The sequence below is a fragment of the Canis lupus genome, chromosome 1 (genome assembly GCF_048164855.1).
Source record: "Canis lupus baileyi chromosome 1, mCanLup2.hap1, whole genome shotgun sequence".
Classification (NCBI taxonomy): Eukaryota; Metazoa; Chordata; class Mammalia; order Carnivora; family Canidae; genus Canis; species Canis lupus.
In genome coordinates, this window is record NC_132838.1 from 101,114,035 (window position 1) to 101,141,001 (window position 26,967).

At 46.3% G+C, this 26,967-nt stretch overlaps 1 protein-coding gene across 5 annotated transcripts in view; it reads left to right on the plus strand.

Moving 5' to 3' along the window:
* Nucleotides 1-447: 447 nt before the first annotated feature.
* Nucleotides 448-26,967, plus strand: part of LOC140631032 (uncharacterized) — a 30,932-nt gene continuing 4,412 nt past the window's right edge. Inside the window, exons 1-4 of one of the 5 annotated variants that reach the window (XM_072822285.1) lie at nt 448-633; nt 3,501-3,627; nt 20,501-20,712; nt 23,402-23,528. In XM_072822285.1, coding sequence (XP_072678386.1) covers nt 20,596-20,712; nt 23,402-23,528 — 244 coding nt within the window. In that variant the 5' untranslated portion in view covers nt 448-633; nt 3,501-3,627; nt 20,501-20,595. Of the gene's footprint in view, nt 954-3,500; nt 3,628-20,023; nt 20,713-21,099; nt 21,235-23,401; nt 23,529-26,967 lie in introns of those variants that run through there. The other 4 variants (XM_072822364.1, XM_072822201.1, XM_072822424.1 and 1 more) reach the window with 4 other exon arrangements.

Consider the following 26,967-nt stretch of genomic DNA (forward strand, 5'->3'; position numbering starts at 1 on the left):
TTTAGGTCTTATCTCTAAAAACCTATACCTTTCTGTACTGTTTGAAGCTGCCTTTTGCCTGCTGGAAGAGATGCTGCCCAAGTCACAAATCACTGACTGAAGCCAATAGACCTTACAGTGTCTTAGACTTAATTTTTGTTGTTTAACACGGACTTCTGTATTCTTCCTAACCAATTCCAAACTGACTATAACGTTTCGGGATACAAGCATTGATGAGCAACATCTTTCCAGCTATGTACTTTCATTTAATATATCTGGAGTGCTGTACGAAATGACATGTAATTTACCTAAATAAAAGGATTTGAGAGCATCTAAAATAATAGTGTCTTGGAAGCTGACCGAACTTCCAGGAGTCTGAAATTATGACCCTTCGCCTTTAACAAGAAGTGATGCTAGTCCCTCTGGGTAGCAGAAGCACTTTCCTGCAGCCCTCAGGATGCCACGTGACCTCCGCACCAGTACTACCCGGAAGAGGACCCCCCCGCCCCCACCGGAGGGTGCCTGAGCTCTCGGAACTACACCACCCGGAAGAGCCTGGGCACCGAAGGCGCACGAGGGGCCAATGAGGGCACAGGACGCGGCGTTACTACGCGGGCGCAATCCTCGGGGGCGGGACTTCCCGCCTCATCTCGCGTAGGTATTTTGCCTCTGGTTGAGTCCGTTTATCCTGTAAGGTTTGGGTTCAGAGTCGGGGTGACTAACCCTGAACACCCGAAGGCACGTGCTGTCTTCGTCGCACCCAATGGGGGCCGGGCCCCGGACCGCCTCTCGAGTCCAATGACAGCGGCCGCGCCCAGGGCCCCGACACAGTCGCTCATCCCCCGGACCCTCCCCGCGCTCCCTGCACCCAGACCCCTAAGGCCCGAGCGCGGGGCGCCTGCTCCTGGCCCTACGGCCCCGGCCCCGCCCCGGCGTTCCGGACAGGGAGGCGCCGGTGTGCGGGGTCCCCGCGGGTGAGCGCCTGCGGGCTGTATTGCTGGAGCGGGCAGCAGGGGAGGGGCGGGCAGGGGCTGACTGCGGGGTGGGGGTTCGTCAGCAGCGGGGAGCTGCACGGGTCCATTCTTTCTGTCAAAGCAGGTGCCGCGCGGCCAGTGAGCCTGCGCCCTCGCTGCCTGACGGGGCCGTCTGTCTTGGCGGTGCTGAGAGGGGGGCGACCCGCGTGTACATAGGCTTTATCTGGCCGCAGAGAAGGGCACGCCCCGCGGGGGTAAGCGAGGAGGAGGGACTCGCAGCAGTCGGTGGATTGTTGATGGACTCCGTGGCCAGTGGACGTGGGTGAACCGGTTGACCGGTCTATGTCTTGAGAAGGGCCGAGGCCGATTGTGGGTGTTGCAGGTGAGAAAAGGAAGGGAGGAGTCAGGGCAAACCCCAGGGCCTTCGTTACGCGAACCTTAAAAAGTGCCAGTTCCCCGCAAAAATGGATTGATGTGGGAGCGAAAGAGAACTGCGGTTTCCAATAAAGCAGCTGAGTCAAAATAGCGGGCCAGTGTGGAGAACAAGAGAGAGGTAGTCTATTTTAAGGGGAAAGGGGGGAAGTTGGGGAGGCTGTTGTAAACTACAAGTCCACAGGAGTAAGTTGGGAGTTGCGGCTTCTCATTGGCTGAGGTCTTGGGTGCGGTGATCAGGAAAGCCTGTCTTTTTGGGGTCTGAGGTAGTGAAGTCGGGTCCCATATAAGGTCAATCCCATCGCTTTCTGTTGGGCCTGCAGTTGATCACATTGGTAGTGCCTGAGAGCTCCCCGAAGTGCAACCTCCCGACTCCAGTTTAGTGAGGTTTTCCGTTATGAATAGCAGCGGAAGGGATTGAAGCTCCCGTGAACCTGATGGAAGTTGGCAGTATGTTGATTATCCCTTGGGGTGTCCTAACTTGTCTTGACATGGTTAAGCATCTTAGATGTCTTAGGGAAGTGTGAGTGATGGTGTGGAGTGGGCAGCTGGACAGGACATTTTGGGAAACTGGGGGGAAGTTGCAGATTGGAGGCTTCCCAAAGTGATGGCTGTTGTGCGGAGCAGGGGGAGAATTGGGTCCCATTTAGGAAGGGCATGCAGGGACGCCTGGGTGGCTCAGTGGTTTAGCGCCTGTCTTCGGCCCAGGGTGTGATCCTGGAGTCCCGGGATGGAGTCCCACATCAGGCTCCCTGCGTGGAGTCTGCTTCTCCCTCTGCCTATGCCTCTGCCTCTGTCTCTGTCTCTGTGTCTCTCATGAATAAGTAAAGAAAATCTTTTTTAAAAAAAAGGAAGGGAATGCAGAGAATATTGGCAGTGCTATTAGTAGGTCACCGGGTCCTACTAAACTGTGCTGAAGAGTGGTTCTGTTGTTCAGCGTGAGTTTGTATAGTTGCTGGGCATTGCGAACACAGGTGAAGGTAGAGAGAATGATCTGGCAGTCAGATGGGCAAGCCTTCCACGGGATGATGGATGGAACAAGAGATAGCAGAGGACAACTGGGAGTTTTGGAGTTTTTTTGTTTTTGTTTTTGTCTGTCTGTTTTAAGGCGGCCCCATGCCCTTGTGGAGCCCAAAATGAGACTTGACCTCTGGACTCTGAGATCAAGAGTCAAATGCTGAACCTACGAGTGTTTGGGAAACAGGGGCTACTATCTTACCAGTTTTGTAGGGCTTCACCAGAATTTTGGGATCAGCTTTTACCATATTTGGGGTCTTTCAAAGTCTTGCTGCTGGATAAGGTCTGGGCAGATGTGATCATTGCTGCTTCACTGTGCCTGGCAGGGAGACCTTTAGTGCTGGGGTCTTCACAACGGTTCAGTGGACAGTGCTGGGTTCTGATGGTTGAGGGACAGCATGGGCAGCACAGAAGTAGAAGAGGGTCTGTGAGTATCCTAAGTTGACATGTGCTTGTGAGTGCCTGTCATTGAAGGGAGGATTACAGGCAGGTTGAGGAGGGCTTCTCAGCAGCATCTGAGGCTTTCCCTCAGTTGGGATCCATGAGAGTCCTGGGGTGGTAGTGGAGCCATCAAACATCCTTTGGATGACCTGTGACGAGTACAAGAGTGAGTGGTGGGAGAATCGTGTGGTGTGGGGGCAGGAAGGCGTGGGCGTTCATCTGTGGGGTCTGAAGACAGGAGAGAGGTACAGTCTACAGAATCATGTGCACATGGATAGGAAGTGTGAGCCAAGGACCTCAGGGTCCTGATATTGAGGACTCTCTGGTAAAGCCAGGGCCCATACCTGGCTGTCTCAGGGCATAATCTGGGAGAGCCTGCATTGGGAATATCGTGACAGGAGGATGGGACCTTGCAGGCCACGCCCAGAGCTTAGATTGCACCTACATGTCCCGTGTCTGTTACTACTGAGGACTGAACAGTGATTGACGGGAAGGTGAGAGGAGTGCAGCATTAGCGGCACCAGGACCTGGCATTTATCTTACAGTGGGGAGCTGAGGTGGCAGGGGAGACTGGGGTGCTGTGGGGGGGGGGGTTGGGTTGTGGGTTTTCAGAGAGAGAGAGAATTTTCATGGTTCCATCTGTCGCTCTCCTGACAGGGTGGCGTGACCTTTGAGGACATTGCCGTGTACTTCTCCTGGAAGGAGTGGAGACTTCTGGATGAGGCTCAGAGACGGCTGTACCACCATGTGATGCTGGAGAACTTTACACTTATATCCTCACTGGGTAAGGCCTTCACCGTCCTCATTCACCTGGAGTAGTAGACTCTGTATTCCACATCCCCCTCCTCTCTTTTCCAGGGGATGGTTTGTCCTTCTCATGTGTGGCCTGTGGGCACTGCTTGCTTCCCCAGCTTTCTGGGTAGTTGCTTTTGTGGCTAGCTCTGAGTTGTTGGTGTGCCCTTTCCTCTGCCCTGCAGTCCCCGTACCCTGTGTACTGAACCCTGAGGGTGACATTGGAGGTCAGTAGTCCTGCAGTGAGGCTGATGGATTGCACCTGGCTTGTCCTCAGCCCAGCTGGGTACATGTGTTCAGATCCGTGCCATTTCTGTGGCCCGGCTTTTGATGCCTTGTTTTAGGTGACATTTCCTTGTGCCTGCCTGTGCCTGAAACTGCGGGCATTGGCATGTTTACTTCTTAAGTGGACCATGGGCTACTTCTCAAGAGTGTCCTCTATGGTTCTTTCTGTGGCGTTTACATCTCTTCTACTCTCCGCCTTCCCTTGAGCTTTAAGATATTATTGACAGATAAGATTATATCAATGAAATTACATTATATGATGATTTTTGGTATACTATATAAGATTGGTGTAGTTTTTTATAGATTTATGTATTTGAGAGAATGAGAGGGAAAAAGTGTGTGTACTTGTACTTGCACTTGCAAGCAGAGAGTAAAGGAAAGGAAGAGAGAAGCCTAAGCTGACTCAGTGCTGAGAACAGAGCCTATGGTGGGGCTCGATATGAGGACCCTGATATCACTACCTGTTCAGAAACCAAGAAATTGGATGCTTAAACCACTGCACTACCAGGCACCCCTACTTTATGAAATTATTAACAAAATGAGGGACACCTCGGTGGCCCAGGTGTTGAGCATCTGCCTTTAGCTCAGGGCGTGTTCCCACATTTCCAGGATCGAGTCCCACTTCGGGCTCCTTGCATGGAGTCTGCTTCTCCTTCTGCCTGTGTCTGTCTCTCTCTCTTTCTCTGTCTCTCATGAATAAATAATTCTTAAAAAAAAAAATGAAGCTATAACACACCATCACTTAACATAATTATCTTTTTTGATCGTGATAGTGAGTCAAGAACTTAATATCTATCCTGTTATCAAAATCAAGTGTCGAATGCAATATTAATGACTGTAATCAACCTGTTGTACATTAGAATCTCGGAACTTCCTTATCTTGTAAGTGAAAATGTGTATCCCTCACCAACATCTCCCCATTTCCCTGAGTCCCTAGCTTCTGGGTTTTTTTTTTAATTTTTATTTATTTATGATAGTCACAGAGAGAGAGAGAGGCAGAGACATAGGCAGAGGGAAAAGCAGGCTCCATGCACCGGGAACCCGGCGTGGGATTCGATCCTGGGTCTCCAGGATCGCGCCCTGGGACAAAGGCAGGCTCTAAACCGCTGCGCCACCCAGGGATCCCTAGCTTCTGGCTTTCTACTTTGTTTACAGGAGTTTGATTTATTTCTTTTTTATATAATACTTAGATAAGTGATACCCTACAATGTTTGTGTTTTGCTGTGTGCTGTTTTGACTTTGCATAATGTTTTCCAGGTCCATCTGTGGAAAGTGACTTGTTGCCTTCTTTTTTTTTATGGCTGAATATTCCTGTGTGTGTGTGTACTAAATTTTCCTTGTCTCTTTATTTCATTTATTCATTTAAATACAATTTATTTTTTTGGGCTGCCCCAGTGGCTCAGTGGTTTAGTACTGCCTTCAGCCCAGGGTGTGATCCTGGAGACCCCGGATCGAGTCCCACCCACATCAGGCTTCCTGCATGGAGCCTGCTTCTCCCTCTGCTTGTGTCTCTGCCCCCCCCCCCCCACTCTCTCTTTCTGTGTCTCTCATGAATAAATAAAATCTTAAAAAAAATTATTTTATTTTTTACATATACTCCATATACAGTGTGGGGCTTGCACTTATAATGCCAAGATCAAGAGTCACATACTTTATGGACAGAGGCAGCCAGGCTTGCCTCCCTTGTCACTTTAAACATTCATACACACTTACTGATGTTTCCATTTATTTACTGTTACGAATAATACTTCAGTGAATATCCATGTTCAGATACTTATGGAGATACCGATTTTGTTTCTTTGGGATACATAACTAGAAATGGCAATGGTGGACTATATGGTAATTGTATTTTTTTTTTAAGATTACTTATTCATTCAGAGAGTGAAGAGAGAGGCACAAAGGCAGGCTCTAAACCGCTGCGCCACCCAGGGATCCCTAGCTTCTGGCTTTCTACTTTGTTTACAGGAGTTTGCCTATTTTTTTATTGAAATATTCAGATTTCACAACAGTATTTTATTATTATTTTTAAAATACATTTTTTTATTTGAGAAAGAGCAATTGAATGCATGCACAAGGAAGGGAATGCCAGATGGGGAGAGAGAGAAAATCAAGCAGACTCTGACCTAAACACAGAGCATGAAGTTGGGCTTGATCCCACAACCATAATAAGATCACCACCTTGGCTGAGACCAAGTGTCAGATGTTTAATTAACTGTACCACTCAGGCGCCTATTTTTAAAAAATATTTTGCTTATTTATTTTAGAGAAAGAGAAAGAGGGACAGCAGGGAAAGGCTGAGGGAGACGGAGAATGATTCCAAAGCAGATTTTCTGCGGACCATGGAGTCCGATGCAGGCTCCATCTCACAACTGTGAGTTCATGATCTGAGCCGAAACCAAAAGTCGAACACTCAACAGACCGAGCCACCCAGGCACCCTTCACAATGGTATTTAAAGATTTGTTTATTGGGGTGCCTGGGTGTCTTAGTCGGATAAGCATCTGTCTTTGATTCAGGTCATGATTCCAGGGTCCTGGGATCAAGCTCTGCATCACTTCTCCCACTCCTCCCTGCTTGTGTTTTCTCTTTTTATCTCTGTTTCTCTCTCTTAAATAAATAAAGTCTTTAAAGAATAGTAATAATAGGGGGATCCCTGGGTGGCTCAGCTGTTTGGCGCCTGCCTTTGGCCCAGGGCGTGATCCTGGAGTCCCGAGATCGAGTCCCGTGTCGGGCTCCCGGCATGGAGCCTGCTTCTCCCTCTGCCTTTGTCTCTGCCTCTCTCTCTCTCTCTCTCTCTCTCTCTCTATGTCTATCATAGGTAAATAAATAAATCTTAAAAAAAAAGAATAGTAATAATAGTTAACTTATTTTTTTTTAAGATTTATTTATTTATTTGAGAGAGAGAGACCAAGATAGGAGAGGCAGAGGGAGAGGAAGATAGACAATCCCAAGCAGCTCCTAGCTAAACAATGTGGAGATTGCTCTCACCACCCTGAAATGAGAACCTGAGCTGAAACTAGGAATTGAAGCTGAATCAGCTGTGCCACCCAGGCTCCCCAGAGATTTCACAACATTATTAAAGAGATTTTTCTGCCCCATTGTGGGTTTTTGGCATAATTGTAAACAATTAGTTGACTATATATGTGTGTGTTTACTTCTGGGATTTTTCTTCTATTCCCATTGTCTGTTTTTAAGCCCGTACCCTATTATTTTGAATACTATAGCTTTATAATCTAGTTTTGGAATCGGAAATGTCCTGCCTTCAGATTTGATTTTCTTTCTCAAGATTGCTTTGGCTTGGAATATTACTCAGCCATTAGAAACGACAAATACCCACCTTTTACTTTGATGTGGATGGAACTGGAGGGTATTATGCTGAGTGAAATAAGCCAATCAGAGAAGGACAAACATTATATGGTCTCATTCATTTGGGGAATATAAAAAATAGTGAAAGGGAATAAAGGGGAAAGGAGAGAAAATGAGTGGGAAATATCAGAGAGGGAAACAGAACATGAGAGACTCCTAACTCTGGGAAACGAACAAGGGGTGGTGGAAAGGGAGTTGGGCGGGGGATGGGGGTGACTGGGTGACAGGCACTGAGGGGGGCGCTTGATGGGATGAGCACTGGGTGTTATGCTATATGTTGGCAAATTGAACTCCAATTAAAAAAAAAAAAAAGATTGCTTTGGCTTTAGCCTTTGGTTGAATTGGTGACAGTGATACTAGTGTCCCCTGTGGAGCAGGCAGCTGGAGTCTCTGTTGAGCAAGGATTCCAGTAGTATCTGCCCTGTGGCTGATGGAGATAGCCTCAGCCCTTATTTCCCACCCATCCCCATTTGTCTCTGCTAATACACTGTCCGGCTTTCTTTTCTGTGTCCTTGTGCCGTTTTTAAGCTCCACTGTGTACTACCCAGTCTTAATGGCACTTTTGAGCTCCCTGAGATAATGCTATTCATAGATGACTGTTGAATTAATTTTTCTTGGGGTGAAAGATGGTATCTCCTATTCTACCATCCTCTTTGGGACAGTTTGGTTGTCCATGTGCCTATTTTCCTACAGTATTTTTTTTTAAGATTTTATTTATTTATTCATGAGAAACGGAGAGAGGCAGACATAGGCAGGAGGAGTAACAGGCTCCTCGCAAGGAGCCTGATGCAGGACTCGATCCTCGACCCCAGGAAGATCCAGGATCTGAGCCACCCAGGCATCCCTCCTACAGTATTTCTATCATCATGGTACCGTGTGGTTTTCAGCTTGAGCTTCCAGGGTAGAATCCTGTGTGTATCATAGTATGGACATGCAGCAGACATGACAGGTGATCTCCTACGGGCCCTGTTTTTGGCAAATCTCAGCTGGGAAAGGCGTGAAATTAGGCTTCTATTCAGATCATACTGGGCACCTTTGTTCATCCAGAGTTTGGTGTGATTGCTGATGGACACACCCCTTTTCCATGTTTTCTTCTTTACTCTTGACAATTTGTGAATTCTGGGTTCTAATCCTTTGGTAACTACATAACTTCCGGTACAGGAGTAATTGGTGCTCCTCAGGCCTCCACATCTCATTCATTCCTCTCACTGGTCTTTCTGTGTACTCTAGCATTCACTGAATGTTTTACCATGAGACATTCACATGTCCTTATTTTTAAAAAATTTTTTCTAAAGATTTTCTTTATTAGAGCACAAGCAGGGCAGGGATCAGAGGGAGAGGAAGAAGCAGGTTCCCTGCTGAGCAGGGAGCCCAGTGTAGGGTTCAGTCCCACGTCTCTGGGACCATGACCTGAGCCGAAGACAGGTAAATAACTAAGCTACCCAGGTGCCCCATTTACCTGTTCTTAAACTGATATTGAACAGCTGCAAATTTAGTGTGATTGAATTCTTCTACAACTTTGTACTTGGATAAGTATCACCAGCAGAAGTGGTCCCAAACTAAGTTGTGGGAGGAGAAGTAAGGTTTAATTTTTTTAATTTATTTATGATAGTCACACAGAGAGAGAGAGAGAGAGAGGCAGAGACACAGGCAGAGGGAGAAGCAGGCTCCATGCACCGGGAGCCTGACGTGGGATTCGATCCTGGGTCTCCAGGATCGCGCCCTGGGCCAAAGGCAGGCGCCAAACCGCTGCGCCACCCAGGGATCCCGAGAAGTAAGGTTTAGACCCCTTGGCTCTCTTCCTTGTGTCATACCCTAGTTTGATATCCTTCTAGTGGGATCTCCATAACAGTTTGACTTTCAAGGCACAACAATGCACAGCAGCCACTCTTTCAACTGAATTTCATCTCCAGTGTCTGGAAACCATGCCATACACTCATTCTCAAGTGAGACAGTGGCATGTATATGATATGTATGTGACTGTCATGTATGTGACAGTGGCATGTGATAGGATGAGCCCCCTGCTATAGTCAACACATATTTTACCAGCATTTCCTTGCATTCAGGTTGCTGCTGTGGAGCAAAGGCTGTAGAGGCACCCATTGAACAGAGTGCTTCTGGAGGCGTGTCACAGACCAGGACACCCAGGGCAGCTCTGTCTTCCTGGATGACCCACCCCTGTGAAATGTGTGGTGCAGTCTTGAGAGACATTTTCCACTTGGCTGAGCATCAGAGAAAAGAAAAGAGTCAGAAACTGTTGAGGTGCAGGGCATGCGGGAAACAATTTTATTTCAGTATAAAGTTTCAACAACAGGAACATCACGTGAAACAAAAACCATAAACATGGACACAGTATCTTTTGTAAAGAGCTGGGGACTCCATGATTCTGGGAAGTCCTTTGCCTGTGTGGAGGTTCAGAAGGACTTCCTGTCTGGCTTAGGGCATCTACAGCAAGAGGCCACTGAGTGGGGAGAAGCCAAACACAATTACACAGTGCAGGACATCTTTACAAAGCAGAAAAAGTCGTTATCCTTGGGGAGAATGCAAGAATGCCTTCGGTTACAAACATTCACATATTCAGGACCAGAGTGTCCACCTTGGAAGACAGTACTTTATGTGCAGTGACTATGGGAAAATGTTCAGGTACACATCCTTATTTGTGATACACCAGAGATTTCATATTGGAAAAGGACATTATGAATTTGAAAAATATAGAAAATCCCTTTGGCAAATGTCAACCCATAGTCAAAATGGAGATATTCACAGTGGATCCAAGCAGTACACATGCAGCAAATGTGGGAAATCCTTAAACCACAAATTTGTCATTTATCCCCAGAAATGGCACAATGGGGTGAAGAGTAATGATTGCGTTACATGTGCAAAATCTTTAATCCATAGATCAGGTTTTATTACTTACAGGGTTCAGCCTAGAGAAAGGTTTTATAAGCGTAGTGGCTCCACAAAATATTTTACATTTATGTCAGCCCTCCATTATCATCAGAGATCTCACACAGGGAAAAGACTTTATGAGTGCAGTGAATGTGGGAAATCTTTTACCACTAATTCTGTCCTCCATGCTCATGGGAGAGTTCACACTGGAGAAAGACCTTATGAGTGCAGTGAATGTGGCAAGTCCTTTCTGTGAAAATACAGCCACAAAGTACATATAAATGTTCATTCAGGTGAAAAGCCTTGTAAGTATAATGAATGTGGCAAATCTTTTAAGTGGAAGTCAACACTGATTAAACACCATAGAATTCGGGATCCCTGGGCGGTGCAGCGGTTTGGCGCCTGCCTTTGGCCCAGGGCGCGATCCTGGAGACCCGGGATCGAATCCCACGTCGGGCTCTCGGTGCATGGAGCCTGCTTCTCCCTCTGCCTGTGTCTCTGCCTCTCTCTCTCTCTCTGTATGACTATCATAAATAAATAAAAAATATATTTTAAAAAAAAGGGTTTAAACACCATAGAATTCACACAGGAGAAAGGCCTAATGAGTGCAGTGAATGTAGGAAATCTTTTATCTATAGCACTCACCTCCATTATCACAGAATTCACATTGGAGAAAGGCCTTATGAGTACAATGAATGTGGCAAGTCCTTTATCTGATGAAATATCCACAGGTACACAGAAAGATTGACTCAGATGAAAGCCTTTATAAGTGAAATGATTGTGGGAAGTCTGTGAAATGTAAGTCAACATTGATTAAACACCAGAGAATTCACACTGGAGAAAGGCCTTATGAGTATAATGAATGTGGGAAGTCTTTTACTACTAATTTGGCCCTTTGTTAATCACCATAGAGTTCACACTGGAGAGAGACCTTATAAGTGCAGTTGAATGTGGCAAGTCCTTTGTCAGAAAAAATAGCCCGAGTATATGCCTAAAGGTTCACTCAGGTGAAAAGCCTTATAAATGTAATGAACGTGGGAAATCGTGGAGGTGTAAGTCAACATTCATTCAACACCAGAGAATTCACACAGGAGAGAGGCCTTATGAGTGCAGTGAATGTGGGAAATCCTTTACCAGTAGATCTGCCCTTCATTCTCACCAGAGAGTTCACACTGGTGAATGGCCTTATGAATGCACTGATTGTGGGAAATCTTTTACTACTACTTCTGACCTTCATTCTCACAAGAGAGTTCACAATAGTGAAAGGCCTTATTTGTGCAGTGAATGTGGCAAGTCCTTTATCCAAAGAAACACTCTCAATGTACACGAGAAGGTTTATGCCAGTGAAAGTCTTTATAAATGTAATGAATATGGCACATCTTTGAACTATAAGTCAACATTGATCCAACACCAGAGAATTCACACAGGAGAAAAGCCTTATCTGTGCAGTGAATGTAGGAAGTCTTTTAGTTATAGCCGTACCCTCCTATATCATTGTCAGAGTCACCTTGCAATAAGCCCTTATGATTGTAGTGAATGTGGGAAATCTTTTACTTGTAGTTCTTCTCTTTATGATCACAAGTGAGTTCACACTGGAGAAAGGCCTTACAAATGACACGAATGTGGGAAGTCTTTCACTGCTCGTTCCCTCCTCCGTTCTCACCAGAGACTTAACACTGGAAAAAGGCCTTATGAGTGCAGTGAATGTGTCAGGACCTTCCAAAGAAATATCCTCAATGTACACATAAAGGTTCATTTGGGTGAAAAGCCTTATTAAGTGTAATGAATGTGGGAAATTGTTGAAGTATAAGTCGACATTCGTTCAACACCAGAGAATTCACACAGGAGAGAGGCCTTATGGTTGCAGTGAGGGAAATCTTTTATTAGTTACAGTGCGCTTAGTTATCACAGAGTTCACAATGGAGAGAGACCTTAGGAATCCTGAAGATGTGGGAAAACTTTCAGCTAAATTTTTTTTAAAGGATTTTATTTATTTATTCATGATAGACGCAGAGAGAGAGAGAGAGGCAGAGACACAGGCAGAGAGAGAAGCAGGCTCCATGTAGGGTGTCCGATGTGGGACTTGATCCTGGGACTCAAGGATCACGCCCTGGGCTGAAGGCAGGCGCTAAACCGCTGAGCCACCCAGGGATCCCCTTCAGCTAAATTTCTAATCTCATTCAACTTGAGGGATCCCTGGGGATCGAATCCCACATCGGGCTCCCAGTGCCTGGAGCCTGCTTCTCCCTCTGCCTATGTCTCTGGCTCTCTCTCTGTGTGTGTGACTATCATAAATAAATAAAAATTTAAAAAAAATTTCTCATTCAACTTGAGAAAGTACACAGTAAAAGTTCTTAATAGGTGATAATATGAACTGAATGGTTATGTTCACTAATGGTGACATGTCGAATCCCTGTCCTCTAATGCAGTAGGAGTAGTAGGTGCTGTCTTTTGAAGGTAATATTTATTAGAATGGGTCATGTGTGTAGATCCCTAATGAATGGTATTGATGTTTTATAAGAATCTGAGATAGCTAGCTTCCCCTACCAATCATGTGAGGACCCTTTGAGAAGATCTCCAATCAATCAGGAAGCTGGTCCTTGCCAGACACAAAACCAGACCATATGGGGAATGTTATGTGAGGTATCCAGCTTCCATAACTGAGAAATAAATAAATGTTGCTTACAAGCCACCCAGTTTATCATATTTTGTTAGAGCAGCCTGCGCTCAGACAAACATGAAGAATATGGGTAATTCTTCGGGCAAAGATACTGTTTCAGAGAAATCAGAATACACCCTGGAGCAAGGCCACATGATTAAGGTGAAGGACACCATTCCTTTCACCAAACTTCTGTCTTTATTCCACATCTGAGAGTTCACACTGCAGAAAGGCTTTAAAATGGCAGGGAAGATGATATTTCCTTCCTTAGTATATGATGCTGAGAACCTTTATGAGGCAGCCATCTTCCCAATTTGAGCTTTGTTCACCTGAATGTCCACAATGGAATGACTTCCTTAGGTTCCAGGTATTTGAGAAAAATTTGGAAGTTGTACTCTGTGATCTGATGTATTCAAAGTCCTTGCTGGAAGTCACTGCCAGATCCTGTGGCAGACGTCCTTTCACCTCAGCCACCTTGATGGTCCCAATAGTGAACTTCTGTCACCACCCATATGCTCAACACCATATGCATTATCCATTAGTGATGCTGACCTTTGCTTTGTCATTTGCTGATGGCAATTATGGGTATTTGGAACTCCTTATTCCCTGCTATTTTAGGGCATGGATGTGAGCCAGTGTTGACCCTCAGTACCTCATCAATATTCTGCGTGGTGGTTTGCCGAGAATGAGTAAATCTGGTAGGGGCATTGTTGGTCTCCTGAGGATTGTGATAAATCTTTGTGGCTTCCAAGTCAGCAACACAGGAATTAGGTGCTAAGTGTTGCTCTCCTTTAGGTATTGCTAACTGTCTTTTTGATTGAATTACCATGAATCTTAGGTATCAGATTCACACTAAGGGGTGGTTTGAAATTAGAATTGGGCTCTGCCAGCACATAGGAGATTAATTGTCTCCCAAATTTACTTATCTCCGAACGGATGATTGCAAATAAATAATACATATGTACGTCAGTTCTACTCTTCAGCTTGGGCCTCAATTTGTTTTTTGTTTTTTGTTTTTTTTTTTTAAATTTTTTTTTTTTTTTTTTTTTTTTATTTATGATAGTTACAGAGAGAGAGAGAGGGAGGCAGAGACACAGGCAGAGGGAGAAGCAGGCTCCATGCACCGGGAGCCCGATGTGGGATTCGATCCTGGGTCTCCGGGATCACGCCCTGGGCCAAAGGCAGGCGCCAAACTGCTGCGCCACCCAGGGATCCCTTGGGCCTCAATTTGTATTGAAACTCAAGACCTTTGTTATGGGCTGAATTCTGTACCTAAAATTCACATGTTAAAGTTGTAACCCCCAGTACCTCACAATATGACTTTAGTTAGAGACTCTTTAAGGAGATGGTGAAGTTGATGGGTTATTAGGATGGACTCTTATGAGATATGACTGGCTTTGTGATAAGAGGAGATGAGGATACAGGCACACACAGCTGACCATGTGAAGATAGGGAGCCCCTCTATAAGCCAAGGAGTGGAGTCTCAAGGAGCTAACCTTGCTGACACCTTATATTCTATTTCTAGACTCCAGATTTGTGGGAAAATAAGTTTCTCTTATTTTCCCAGTGTGCAGTACTGTATTATAACACTTCTAGGAAATACAGCCTCTTAGGATCCACATCTGGGTTTTATGTTCTGGATGCCAGGAAGTTTTGAGTGCTCACAGGTCACCCTGAAGAGGGAGCAGCTGAGACCATCTCCAGTGCTTGTGGAGACCATGTGAATATTTTGCTTGTCCACAGCTGATAGCACATAGTGCCTTCCACTGTTGAGTGGAATTCTACCTCAGATCCTTCAGAGGAGTTATGTGACCTGATGTACAGTATTCACCTGTGACACCACAGGGGAAGGGGAACTGTAAGTGGTCATCTAGATGACTACGTAATTAGGTAATTAGAGGAGATATCAGGCCCCTAGTGGAGTACATATGGTGTCAAAGTGTATCCACAGATGTAGTGAGTAGCTGGGCAGGAACAGTGTGCACAGAAATTCATCACTTCAGACACAGGTATCCTGTGTAACAGATCATTGTCATAAAATAATCCAAAAGTCTCTGAATTATCCTATTTTCTGGGGTGCTTAACGTGTCCAGGCCATTGTGCAGGCAGGAAAAAGCTAAAGACCAGGGAGAACACATAGTCCAGGGAAGTAGCTTTTGTGACCCAATGGAGGGGAGGGGGGGACATCTTCCTTCCAGGTACACCCTAGCATCTACAGCAGAAAAAGGAAATGTTACTGGAGGTGGTGCAGAGGCCTACTCTTGCTTGGTCAAGATAATCAGTCCCGATGTCCATAAACAAACAATTTCTCCAAGGTGGACTTCTCAGCATTTTTCTCTGGTCTGAAGGCTTGGAGGTGGTTTTGCAAAGATGTCCTTTTAGTCAACACCCTTTTCTTCTTTGGACATATACCAGTATTGATCTCTTCATGTGTTTGAAACATTTGGGTTATTTCCAGGATTTGGGTTATTTTCAACTTTTGACTTTCACAAACCCCTCTGTATATTTTCATTACATTTCCTTATGCAGGGCATGTTGGTGGCTCAGTTGGTTAAGTGTTTGCCTTTGGCTCAGGTCATGAATCCATGGTTCTGGGATGGAGACCCCATCAGGCTCCCTGCTCAGCAGGGAGTCTGCTACTCCTTTTCCCTCTGCCCCTTACCCTACTTGTTTTGTCCCTTGCTCTCTCTTTCAAATAGATAGGGCAGCCCAGTGGCTCAGCGGTTTAGCACCGCCTTCCGCCCAGCGTGTGGTCCTGGAGACCCGGGATCAAATCCCATATCGGACTCCCTTTGTGGAGCCTGCTTCTCCCTTTGCCTGTGTCTCTGCTTCTCTCTCTCTCAGTGCCTCTCATGAATAAATAAAATCTTTTTAAAATTCCATATGCAAATAGTCTTCATTTCTCTTCTGTTAAAACTCAGAGCGTAATGCCTAAGTCACAGGTAGGTCAGTGTTAACATTTTCATGAATGGGGTCAATATGGGATTCTAAACTTCACTATTGTATTCTTACCAGGCATGTATGAGAGTTCCAGTATTTCCAGTCCCTGTCAATACCTGGTACCGCCAGTCTTTAACATCCGCCTTTTTATTATGTGTGTAGCACTGTGTTCTAATTGCATTTCCTAGGGATTTCTGATGTTGAATATTTTTTCATTTGTTTATTACCTATATGACTTCCTGGGTAAAATTCCAATTTGTATCATTTGCCTGTTTTCTCTCTCTCTTTCTCTCTTTTTTAAAGATTTTATTTATTCGAGAGAGAGAACATGTGAGAGAGAACACAAGCAGAGGGAGGGGCAGAGGGAGAAGCTAACTTCCCACTGAGCAGGGTGCTGGATACCTGGCTTGATCCCAGAACCCTGGGATCATGACCTGAACTGAACTCATGTGCTTAACCAGCTGAGCCACCCAAGTGTCCCTTGTCTATTTTCTTTTATGTGAGTTTCAGCTAGTTCCCTTTTCAATTACAAAAACTATATACATACGGGCAGCCTGGGTGGCTCAGTGGTTTAGCGCTGCCTTCGGCTCGGGTCGTGGTCTTGGGGTCCCAGGGTCGAGTCCTTGTCAGGCTCCCTGCATTGAGCCTGCTTCTCCCTCTGCCTGTATCTCTGCCTCTCTCTCTATCTCATGAATAAATACAATCTTAAAAAAAAAGACTATATACATACAACAAAGATAAATGTTAGAATTTTCTCATTCTTCCATGGTGTGACATTTTTCTCTATGGAGTCATGGTAATACTGGAAGGCTATTTCTTCATCATTTTTCCAGATTTTTTGTGTTTTGCTCAATATCATGGCCCAAAACACCTTACATGTATAAATCTAGGGTGCATTTTTACCATGACAGCGTCATTTTCTTAAGTTTAGGCATTCAGAAAAACAAAAATTCATCCCTGATGTGTAGTGTTTGCCAATATCCAGAGTGTAAATCCCACCCCACCCCCCCCTTATGAGAACAGGATATGCTCAGAGAAGGTTCTTAGAAACTGCATTTGGGTGTTTGGTAGGAAACCACTCACTGTGGAGGCTGCACGCTGGCTGGAGGTGTGTAGGAGCATCACAGGCAGGATAAATTAATCCTGACAGGCTGGAGGGACCTCCTTGAACACTCAGGGGTGACTGTAAGGCAGGGGTGTGGGGGACACACCCACACCCACTGGGTTCAGAGTTGCTTCCTCTGATCCCACCTGTACATTGGAAGGATTTCCCACTGTGGAGCACCAGCCTCCAATTAATTTAATTCCTTCTCTTTCTGTAATAGTTGACTGCTGGTCCCCAAAGAGTCGACATTCCGTGCATCTCACCACTGCTCTGGGCTTTGTTTCCAGACCACTGTCTCGGGAAGCTTGCAGGGCTGGCCACTTCCAGCCTCCCCTTGGCCGGAAAGGACTGAGAGACAGGTGGGACAGGGACTGTCCTGAGAAAGACAGGGATTCCCCCCTGGGCAAGACCTCACCCAGAACATCCGTATCAGTGCTGACCTCCCTCTCCACCTGAAGGGCCGGAGTCCAGGCAATATAGGGCCTTTACCATAAAGAAAAGGTTTCCTTGGTCAGGCTTGCAGGATCTGCGGAAGCCTTTTATTTCTTCCACACACACTTGGGATCATGGTCTCATCTAGCCAGGAAGGGGCTTGTGGGGTGGTCTGCTGCTGGGTGAGAGGGCAGGAGTGGCACAAAGACAAGACACCTGGCAGTTGTTGGAAGAACCCTCTGGGTTGAGTACCCGTAATTCACTGGAACTGACGTTTTCACCATCAATCCTTGAGGCATTGTCCTGCCCAGAGCTCTCTGGCCATTCTTGCTCTCCAGGGACACAGCACAGTCCACAGGTGATCCTACATTCCTCCCACATGCTCTATCGTGACCACTCTGGTACCTCCTGGCAGTGACGGGGTGTAGATGCCTGGACTAACTCAGCAGATTAGGTTGTCCACAATTCTCTTAAGGGGAAAAAAACCTCAGGAGCTGGTTTGTCAACAAATTCTGACTTCTGACTTTGCTGTAGTTTCGGGGCACAGGGGTGCGAGAGCACCTAACCTGGGAGTGCTTTGTTTGACAGATTACCTTTGGCCACTCTGTGGTGACAAAATCCAATGGCAGAGAAAGTTGTGGTGGTGAAACAAGAAAAGGAATCTCTTTCAGCCTGACCAACACAGGAAAGACAATGGACTAGCCTTTCAAAGACTGACTCCAGAGTGATGAACAAGAGTTTGAGGTTCACATAAGGAAATATGGGGCCAAGGTGGATAGGTACATGCAAGAAGGCAGTGAACATCAAACAGATCGTTGTCTTGGAGTCAGTGGATTGAGTTTGCTGGCTCAGGGCAATCATTAGTGGTTGAGGGGAGTAGTTTGGGTTCTCATCAGGGGATGCTTTGCCATAATGGTCAATGGTCTGCATCATGAGACCGCTGGAAAGAAGAACTCAACTGGAATGTGAGCTCAATCTGGTGGCAGCTGAGATTCACTTTTCAGTACTAAGAAAAACAGTATGTATGGTTGAAGCCACCTCAGGCCCTTGGGTGACCTAGTAATCTTACAGTTTAACAAGCATCCTTAGCCTACATGATTAACTTTTTGTTTATCTACAGATCATGCATTCTCTCCTAGAAAGAGCTGAGCACTTCTGCATGCCACAAAGCAAAACAGACCCTCTTGCACACACCCTTGCACCACTGCGATAACATCTATAACTAGAACCATCAAGTCTGCATGTTGTCAAAAAGTGTTAAGGACTGCTGTGCTCCCTTTACTGGCTAACTGCCCTAGAATCCTTTAAAAACGCCTGGGAGGGCAACCTGGGTAGTTTGGGCCACGGCATGATCCTGGAGACCCAGAATTCGAGTCCCATGTCGGGCTCCCTGCACGGAGCCTGCTTCTCCCTCTGCCTGTGTCTCTGACGCTGTCTCTGTCTCTCTCCTGAATAAATAAATGGAATCTTTAAAAAAAATAAAGAATGGTTTAAAAAATAATAAAAACTCCTGGGAGAGGTAGAAACCTTGAGGTTGATCTTTGTACAAGAGTCCACCTTCTCCCCAGGTGGCCAGCCTTCTGAATAAAGCTCATTTTCCTTTCCAATCAATACCTCTCTCTTGGGCAGCCCCAGTGGCGCAGCGGTTTAGCGCCGCCTGCAGCCCAGGGCGTGATCCTGGAGACCCTGGATCGAGTCCCACATCAGGCTCTCTTTATGATGCCTGCTTGTGTCTCTGCCTCTCTCTCTCTGTCTCTATGAATAAATAAATAAAATCTTTAAAAAAAAAAAAAAACCTCTCTCTTGAATATTGATTTCTGTAGTGCTAAGCAGCTGAAATTGGGATTTGGAAATATGGGATGTATGTGAACACAGGCACAGACAGAGCAATCCATCTGTGTGCCAAAGCAATTCTAAAAGGATATCATACGGGGATGCCTGGGTGGCTCAGTGGTTGAGTGTCTGCCTTTGGCTCAGGTCCTAATCTCGTGTCCTGAGGTAATCTGCCACATGATTGGGCCCTGTTACCCAAAAGTTGAGGCATACCCCTAGTAAGACTATTTTGCCTCACATTAAGGCGCCCTCACCTGATATAATCCTTTTTTTTTTTTCCTGTTTATAATGTATTTGTCCTATCTTTAAAAACCATTCTGGGGATCCCTGGGTGGCGCAGTCGTTTGGCGCCTGCCTTTGGCCCAGGGCGCGATCCTGGAGACCTGGGATCGAATCCCACGTCGAACTCCCGGTGCATGGAGCCTGCTTCTCCCTCTGCCTATGTCTCTGCCTCTCTCTCTCTCTCTGTGTTACTATCATATAAAAATTAAAAAAAAAATCTTAAAAAAAAAAAAACATTCTGGGTGCCCTGATGGCTCAGTCGGTTAAACATCTGCCTTCAGTTCACGTCATGATCCTAGAGTGTAGGATCCACCCCACATCCAGCTCCCTGCTCTGTGGGAGGCCTGCTTCTCCCTCTGCCCCTGCTCATGCTCTCTCAAATAACTAATTTTTAAAAGAACAACAAAAAACCCTTTCCCTTTCTGTACTGCTTCCTTGAGGCTGCCCTCTACTTGCTAGATGGGATGCTGCCCAAGTCAGAAATCGCTGAATAAAGCCAACAGCCCTTTAGGAGGCAGTGTTGAATTTTTATCATTTGGAAGGGAGGTTTCTATTGTTTTCTATTGTTCCTAACTACAAAACGTATTCTAATGCTTCAGGGCGCAAGAATTGATGAAAAACAACACCTCTCCAGCAACTCAAAACACACCTTTCTTTCTGAAGTACCTCAAGAAATGATAGGTCATTTACCTCTGCGAAAGGATTGGAGATTTGAGAGCATCGAAAATAATAGTTTTCTCCTTTGAAAACTGTTATGGAGTCTGAAATTATGGCTCTTCTTCACCCTTAATAAAGAAAAAAGCTGGTCCCGCTATAGAAGCAGGATTTCCCGGCAGACCTTAGGATGCCACCAAAAAAAGCCCTGAACCTCCAGGGTGTAGGACCCACTACCGGCGACAGCCAGACCTTCTGGGAACCACACCGCCTGGAAGTGCCTGGGCACTGAGGGAGCGGCGAGGAGCCAATGAGGGAATAGGAAGCGGCGTTTATGGGCGGGCGCCGGCCCCGGGGCGGGACTTCCGGCCCATTACGACCTTAGGCTTCTTTTTCCGTTTGTTTACTTTGCCTGGGTTCAGGAAAGCAATTTCGGAAGGATTACTGATCGAGAAGAGGTAAGGGCAGGCTGTCGCTCCAACGCAAGACTGGGGTCCGAGGCTCCGCAACGCTTCTCATGATGAAGCCTGGAAAAAGAATGATGGTCCGGGTGTCCGCTCCGCTCCCTCAGCTCTCGGCCCTACTCCGCCTCCCGAGTCCGATGGCGGCGGCCGCGCCCAGGGCCCCGGCGAAGGTAAACGCTAGTCCTCAGGACCCTCCCCGCCCTCCTCGCACCCAGACCCCTAAGGCCCGAGCGCGGGGCCCCTGCTCGTGGCCCTGCGGCTCCGGCCCCGGCGTTCCGGACAGGGAGGCGCCGGTGTGCAGGAACCCCACGTGTGAGCGCGGGTGCGCTGTATTGCAGGGGAGGGGTTGGCTGGGGCGGAGGCTGCGGGGGTGGGGGTTGGCTGCGCCAGCACCCGGGAGCTGCACGGGTCCATTCTTTCTGTCAAAGCAGGTGCCGCGCGGCCAGTGAGCCTGCGCCCTCGCTGCCTGACGGGGCCGTCTGTCTTGGCGGTGCTGAGAGGGGGGCGACCCGCGTGTACATAGGCTTTATCTGGCCGCAGAGAAGGGCACACCCCGCGGGGGTAAGCGAGGAGGAGAGAATCGCAGTAGTCGGTGGATTGTTGATGGACTCCGTGGCCACCGTGGACGTGGTGAACCGGTTGACTCTGGTCTATGTCTTGAGAAGGGCCGAGGCCGATTGTGAGTGTTGTAGGTGAGAAAAGGAAGGAAGGAGTCAGGGCAAACCCCAGGGCCTTCGTTACGTGAACCTTAAAAAGTGCCAGTTCCCCGCAAAAATGGATTGATGTAGGAGCGACAGAGAACTGCGGTTTGGAATAAAGCAGCTGAGTCAAAATAGCGGGCCAGTGTGGAGAACAAGAGAGAGGTAGTCTATTTTAAGGGGAAAGGGGGGAAGTTGGGGAGGCTGTTGTAAACTACAAGTCCACAGGAGTAAGTTGGGAGTTGCGGCTTCTCATTGGCTGAGGTCTTGGGTGCGGTGATCAGGAAAGCCTGTCTTTTTGGGGTCTGAGGTAGTGAAGTCAGGTCCCATATAAGGTCAATCTCATCGCTTTCTGTTGGGCCTGCAGTTGATCACATTGGTAGTGCCTGAGAGCTCCCCAAAGTGCAACCTCCCGACTCCAGTTTAGTGAGGTTTTCCGTTATGAATAGCAGCGGAAGGGATTGAAGCACCCGTGAACCTGATGGAAGTTGACAGTATGTTGATTATCCTTTGGGGTGTCCTAACTTGTCTTGACATGGTTAAGCATCTTAGATGTCTTAGGGAAGTGTGAGTGATGGTGTGGAGTGGGCAGCTGGACAGGACATTTTGGGAAACTGGGGGGAAAGTTGCAGATTGGAGGCTTCCGAAAGTGATGGCTGTTGTGCGGAGCAGGGGGAGAATTGGGTCCCATTTAGGAAGGGCATGCAGGGACGCCTGGGTGGCTCAGTGGTTTAGCGCCTGTCTTCGGCCCAGGGTGTGATCCTGGAGTCCCGGGATGGAGTCCCACATCAGGCTCCCTGCGTGGAGCCTGCTTCCCCCTCTGCCTATGCCTCTGCCTCTGTCTCTGTCTCTGTGTCTCTCATGAATAAGTAAAGAAAATCTTTTTTTAAAAAAAGGAAGGGAATGCAGAGAATATTGGCAGTGCTATTAGTAGGTCACTGGGTCCTACTAAACTGTGCTGAAGAGTGGTTCTGTTGTTCAGCGTGAGTTTGTATAGTTGCTGGGCATTGCGAACACAGGTGAAGGTAGAGAGAATGATCTGGCAGTCAGATGGGCAAGCCTTCCACGGGATGATGGATGGAACAAGAGATAGCAGAGGACAACTGGGAGTTTTGGAGTTTTTTTGTTTTTGTTTTTGTCTGTCTGATTTAAGGCGGCCCCATGCCCTTGTGGAGCTCAAAATGAGACTTGACCTCTGGACTCTGAGATCAAGAGTCAAATGCTGAACCTACGAGTGTTTGGGAAACAGGGGCTACTATCTTACCAGTTTTGTAGGGCTTCACCAGAATTTTGGGATCAGCTTTTACCATATTTGGGGTCTTTCAAAGTCTTGCTGCTGGATAAGGTCTGGGCAGATGTGATCATTGCTGCTTCACTGTGCCTGGCAGGGAGACCTTTAGTGCTGGGGTCTTCACAACGGTTCAGTGGACAGTGCTGGGTTCTGATGGTTGAGGGACAGCATGGGCAGCACAGAAGTAGAAGAGGGTCTGTGAGTATCCTAAGTTGACATGTGCTTGTGAGTGCCTGTCATTGAAGGGAGGATTACAGGCAGGTTGAGGAGGGCTTCTCAGCAGCATCTGAGGCTTTCCCTCAGTTGGGATCCATGAGAGTCCTGGGGTGGTAGTGGAGCCATCAAACATCCTTTGGATGACCTGTGACAAGTACAAGAGTGAGTGATGGGAGAATCGTGTGGTGTGGGGGCAGGAAGGCGTGGGCGTTCATCTGTGGGGTCTGAAGACAGGAGAGAGGTACAGTCTACAGAATCATGTGCACATGGATAGGAAGTGTGAGCCAAGGACCTCAGGGTCCTGATATTGAGGACTCTCTGGTAAAGCAGGGCCCATACCTGGCTGTCTCAGGGCATAATCTGGGAGAGCCTGCATTGGGAATATCGTGACAGGAGGATGGGACCTTGCAGGCCACGCCCAGAGCTTAGATTGCACCTACGTGTCCCGTGTCTGTTACTACTGAGGACTGAACAGTGATTGACGGGAAGGCGAGAGGAGTGCAGCATTAGCGGCACCAGGACCTGGCATTTATCTTACAGTGGGGAGCTGAGGTGGCAGGGGAGACTGGGGTGCTGTGGGGGGGTGGGGGTTGGGTTGTGGGTTTTCAGAGAGAGAGAGAATTTTCATGGTTCCATCTGTCGCTCTCCTGACAGGGTGGCGTGACCTTTGAGGACATTGCCGTGTACTTCTCCTGGAAGGAGTGGAGACTTCTGGATGAGGCTCAGAGACGGCTGTACCACCATGTGATGCTGGAGAACTTTACACTTATATCCTCACTGGGTAAGGCCTTCACCGTCCTCATTCACCTGGAGTAGTAGACTCTGTATTCCACATCCCCCTCCTCTCTTTTCCAGGGGATGGTTTGTCCTTCTCATGTGTGGCCTGTGGGCACTGCTTGCTTCCCCAGCTTTCTGGGTAGTTGCTTTTGTGGCTAGCTCTGAGTTGTTGGTGTGCCCTTTCCTCTGCCCTGCAGTCCCCGTACCCTGTGTACTGAACCCTGAGGGTGACATTGGAGGTCAGTAGTCCTGCAATGAGGCTGATGGATTGCACCTGGCTTGCCCTCTGCCCAGCTGGGTACATGTGTTCAGATCCGTGCCATTTCTGTGGCCCGGCTTTTGATGCCTTGTTTTAGGTGACATTTCCTTGTGCCTGCCCGTGCCTGAAACTGCGGGCATTGGCATGTTTATTTCTTAAGTGGACCATGGGCTACTTCTCAAGAGTGTCCTCTATGGTTCTTTCTGTGGCGTTTACATCTCTTCTACTCTTCGTCTTTCCTTGAGCTTTAAGATATTATTGACAGATAAGATTATATCAGTGAAATTACATTATATGATAATTTTTGATATACCTTATAAGATTGGTGTAGTTTTTTATAGATTTATGTATTTGAGAGAATGAGAGGGAAAAAGTGTGTGTACTTGCACGTGCAAGCAGAGAGTAAAGGAAAGGAAGAGAGAAGCCTAAGCTGACTCAGTGCTGAGAACAGAGCCTATGGTGGGGCTCGATATGAGGACCCTGATATCACTACATGTGCAGAAACCAAGAAATTGGATGCTTAAACCACTGCACTACCAGGCACCCCTACTTTATGAAATTATTAACAAAATGAGGGATGCCTGGGTGACTCAGTAGTTGAGTGTTGTCCTTTGGCCCGGGGATTGGCAAGTTTACTTCTTAAATGGACCATGGGCTACTTCTCAAGTCTGTCCTATATAGATCTTTTTATAGTGTTCACATCTCTTTTCTACCTGCCTGCCATGAGCTTTTTTGAGATATTAACTATTGAAATTATAGTACAGAATGACTTAATACATATGAAAATGTTTTTTTAAGTTTATTTTTGTATTTGAAAGTGAGAAAATGTGAGGCAGTGGGGGACACCTGAGGGAGATAGAAACTCAGCTGAGCACAGAGCCTCAGCAGGGTTTGATCTCTCAACCCAGACGTCAGTTCCAAACCAACCAAGAGCTGGACGTTAAATTGACTAGGCCAGGATGCCTGGGTGGCTCACCGGTTGAGTATCTATCTTTGACTCCGGGCATGATCCTGGGGTGGGATGGAGTCCCTCATCGGGTTCCTGGTGAGGAGCCTGCTTCTCCTTCAGCCTATGTCTCTGCCTCTCTCTCTGTCTCTCATGAGTAAATAAATAAAATCTTAAAACAAAAAATGACTAGGCCCTTCAGGTGCCCCAATATTATGAAATTATTAACAAAATGAACCTAATCAACACAGCATCAATTGACATAATTACATTTTTCTTCCCGGTGGTTTGAAAGCTTAATATATCTTATAGCAAATATAGCAAATTTCAAGTGTATAGTATAATATTAGCAACTATAGTCAACGTGCTGTATATGAGATCCTCAGAACTTATCTTGTAAATGAAAGGGTGTACTTCTGTCTGACATCTCCCCATTTCCCTCAGTCTACAGCTTCTGGCATTCTGCTTCCTATTTCTAGGAATTTAACTTATTTCTTTTCTTGATGAATATCCATATAAGTGGATTTTTAGCCTTTGTCCATATACAGAATTTGTATTTTGTTGTGTAGCTTAGTTGACCTAGCATAGTGTTTTCCAGATTTATATGTTTTACGGCAAGTGGCACTGTTGCCTTCTTTTTTATGGCTGAATATTCCTGTACACTCTTTTTTTTTTAAGATTATTTATTTATTTATTCATGAGACACACAGAGAGAAAGACAGGCAGAGACACAGGCAGAGGGAGAAGCAGGCTCGATGCATGGAACCTGACGCGGGACTCGATCCCAGTTCTCCAGGATCACGCCCTGGGTTGAAAGCAGCGCTAAACCGCTGAGCCACCCAGGCTGCCCCTGTACACTCTTTTATGGATGACTATTCCTGCCCTGTGTGTGCTAAATGTTCTTTGTCGCTTATTTATTTGTTTAGATAGTATTTATTTATTTATTTGTAGACTCCATGCCCAATGTGGGTCTTGAACTTAACTATCTTGAGAGCAAGAGTTGGATGCTCTACAGACTGTCATCCAGGTGCCCCATGTTTGTCACTATAAACACTCACACATGCTTGGTCATGTTTCCATATATTGGTTATGTGAACAATACTGCAGTGGATTTTCATATTCATATACTTTCTGGAGATACTGATTTTGTTTCCTTGGGATACATACCTAGAAATGGCAATGATGGACTATATATAGTTGCAATTTAAATTTTTGTGGGTCGGGACCCCTGGGTGGCTCAGCGATTTGGCTCCTGCCTTAGGCTCCCTGCATGGAGCCTGCTTCTCTCTCTCTGCCTCTCTCATGAATAAATAAATAAAATATTTTTAAAAAATAAAAAATAATAATAAGTTTTTGTGGGTCTCCCTAATACTTTCCTTTTTTTTTTTTTTTTAATGATAGTCACAGAGAGAGAGAGAGGCAGAGACACAGGCAGTGGGAGAAGCAGGCTCCATGCACCGGGAGCCTGACGTGGGACTCAATCCCAGGTCTCCAGGATTGCGCCCTGGGCCAAAGGCAGGCGCCAAACCGCTGCGCCACCCAGGGATCCCTCCCTAATACTTTCCATAATGACTTCCCTATTTACATTCTAGGTGGCAGTATTCAGTGTTTTTTTTTTTCTGCACATCCTGACCAACATGTTACCTCTTGTCTTTTTGGTAATAGTAATTGAACCATATAGAAGGTGATATCTTGTGGTTCAGTTTTCATTTCACTGATTTTTCCTGATTGTTAGCAAGTGTTACTCACTTATACATCCTTTTCACTCTCTTCTGTGTTTCTTTGGCTCTGCTGCAACTTTTAATTTGATATAGTTGTACTTGTTATTTTTTGCTTTTGTCATGTATGCTTTAGATGTCATATTCAAAAATTCATTGGTAGGAATAAGGTTAAGGAGGCTTTTTCCTATGTTTTTCTAGGAAATTTAGGGCTTGAGATCGTATGTCTAAGTCTTTAATCAGTTTTAAGTTCATTTCCTTGAGTAAGATGGGGATCCAGTTACATTGTGTCTTAATTTGGATATTCAGATTTCACTAAAGTAATAAAGAGATTCTTCTTTCCCCAGTATAGATTCTTGGCCTAATTGTCAAGATTACTTGTCTGTATATATATTGCTTTACTTCTGGGCTCTTTATTCAGTTTTACTGGTCTGTTTTTATGCCAGCACACTAATATTTTGAGAAGAATAGCTTTGTAATATAGTTCAAAATCAGAAGTGTGCTGCGTTCAGCTTGATCC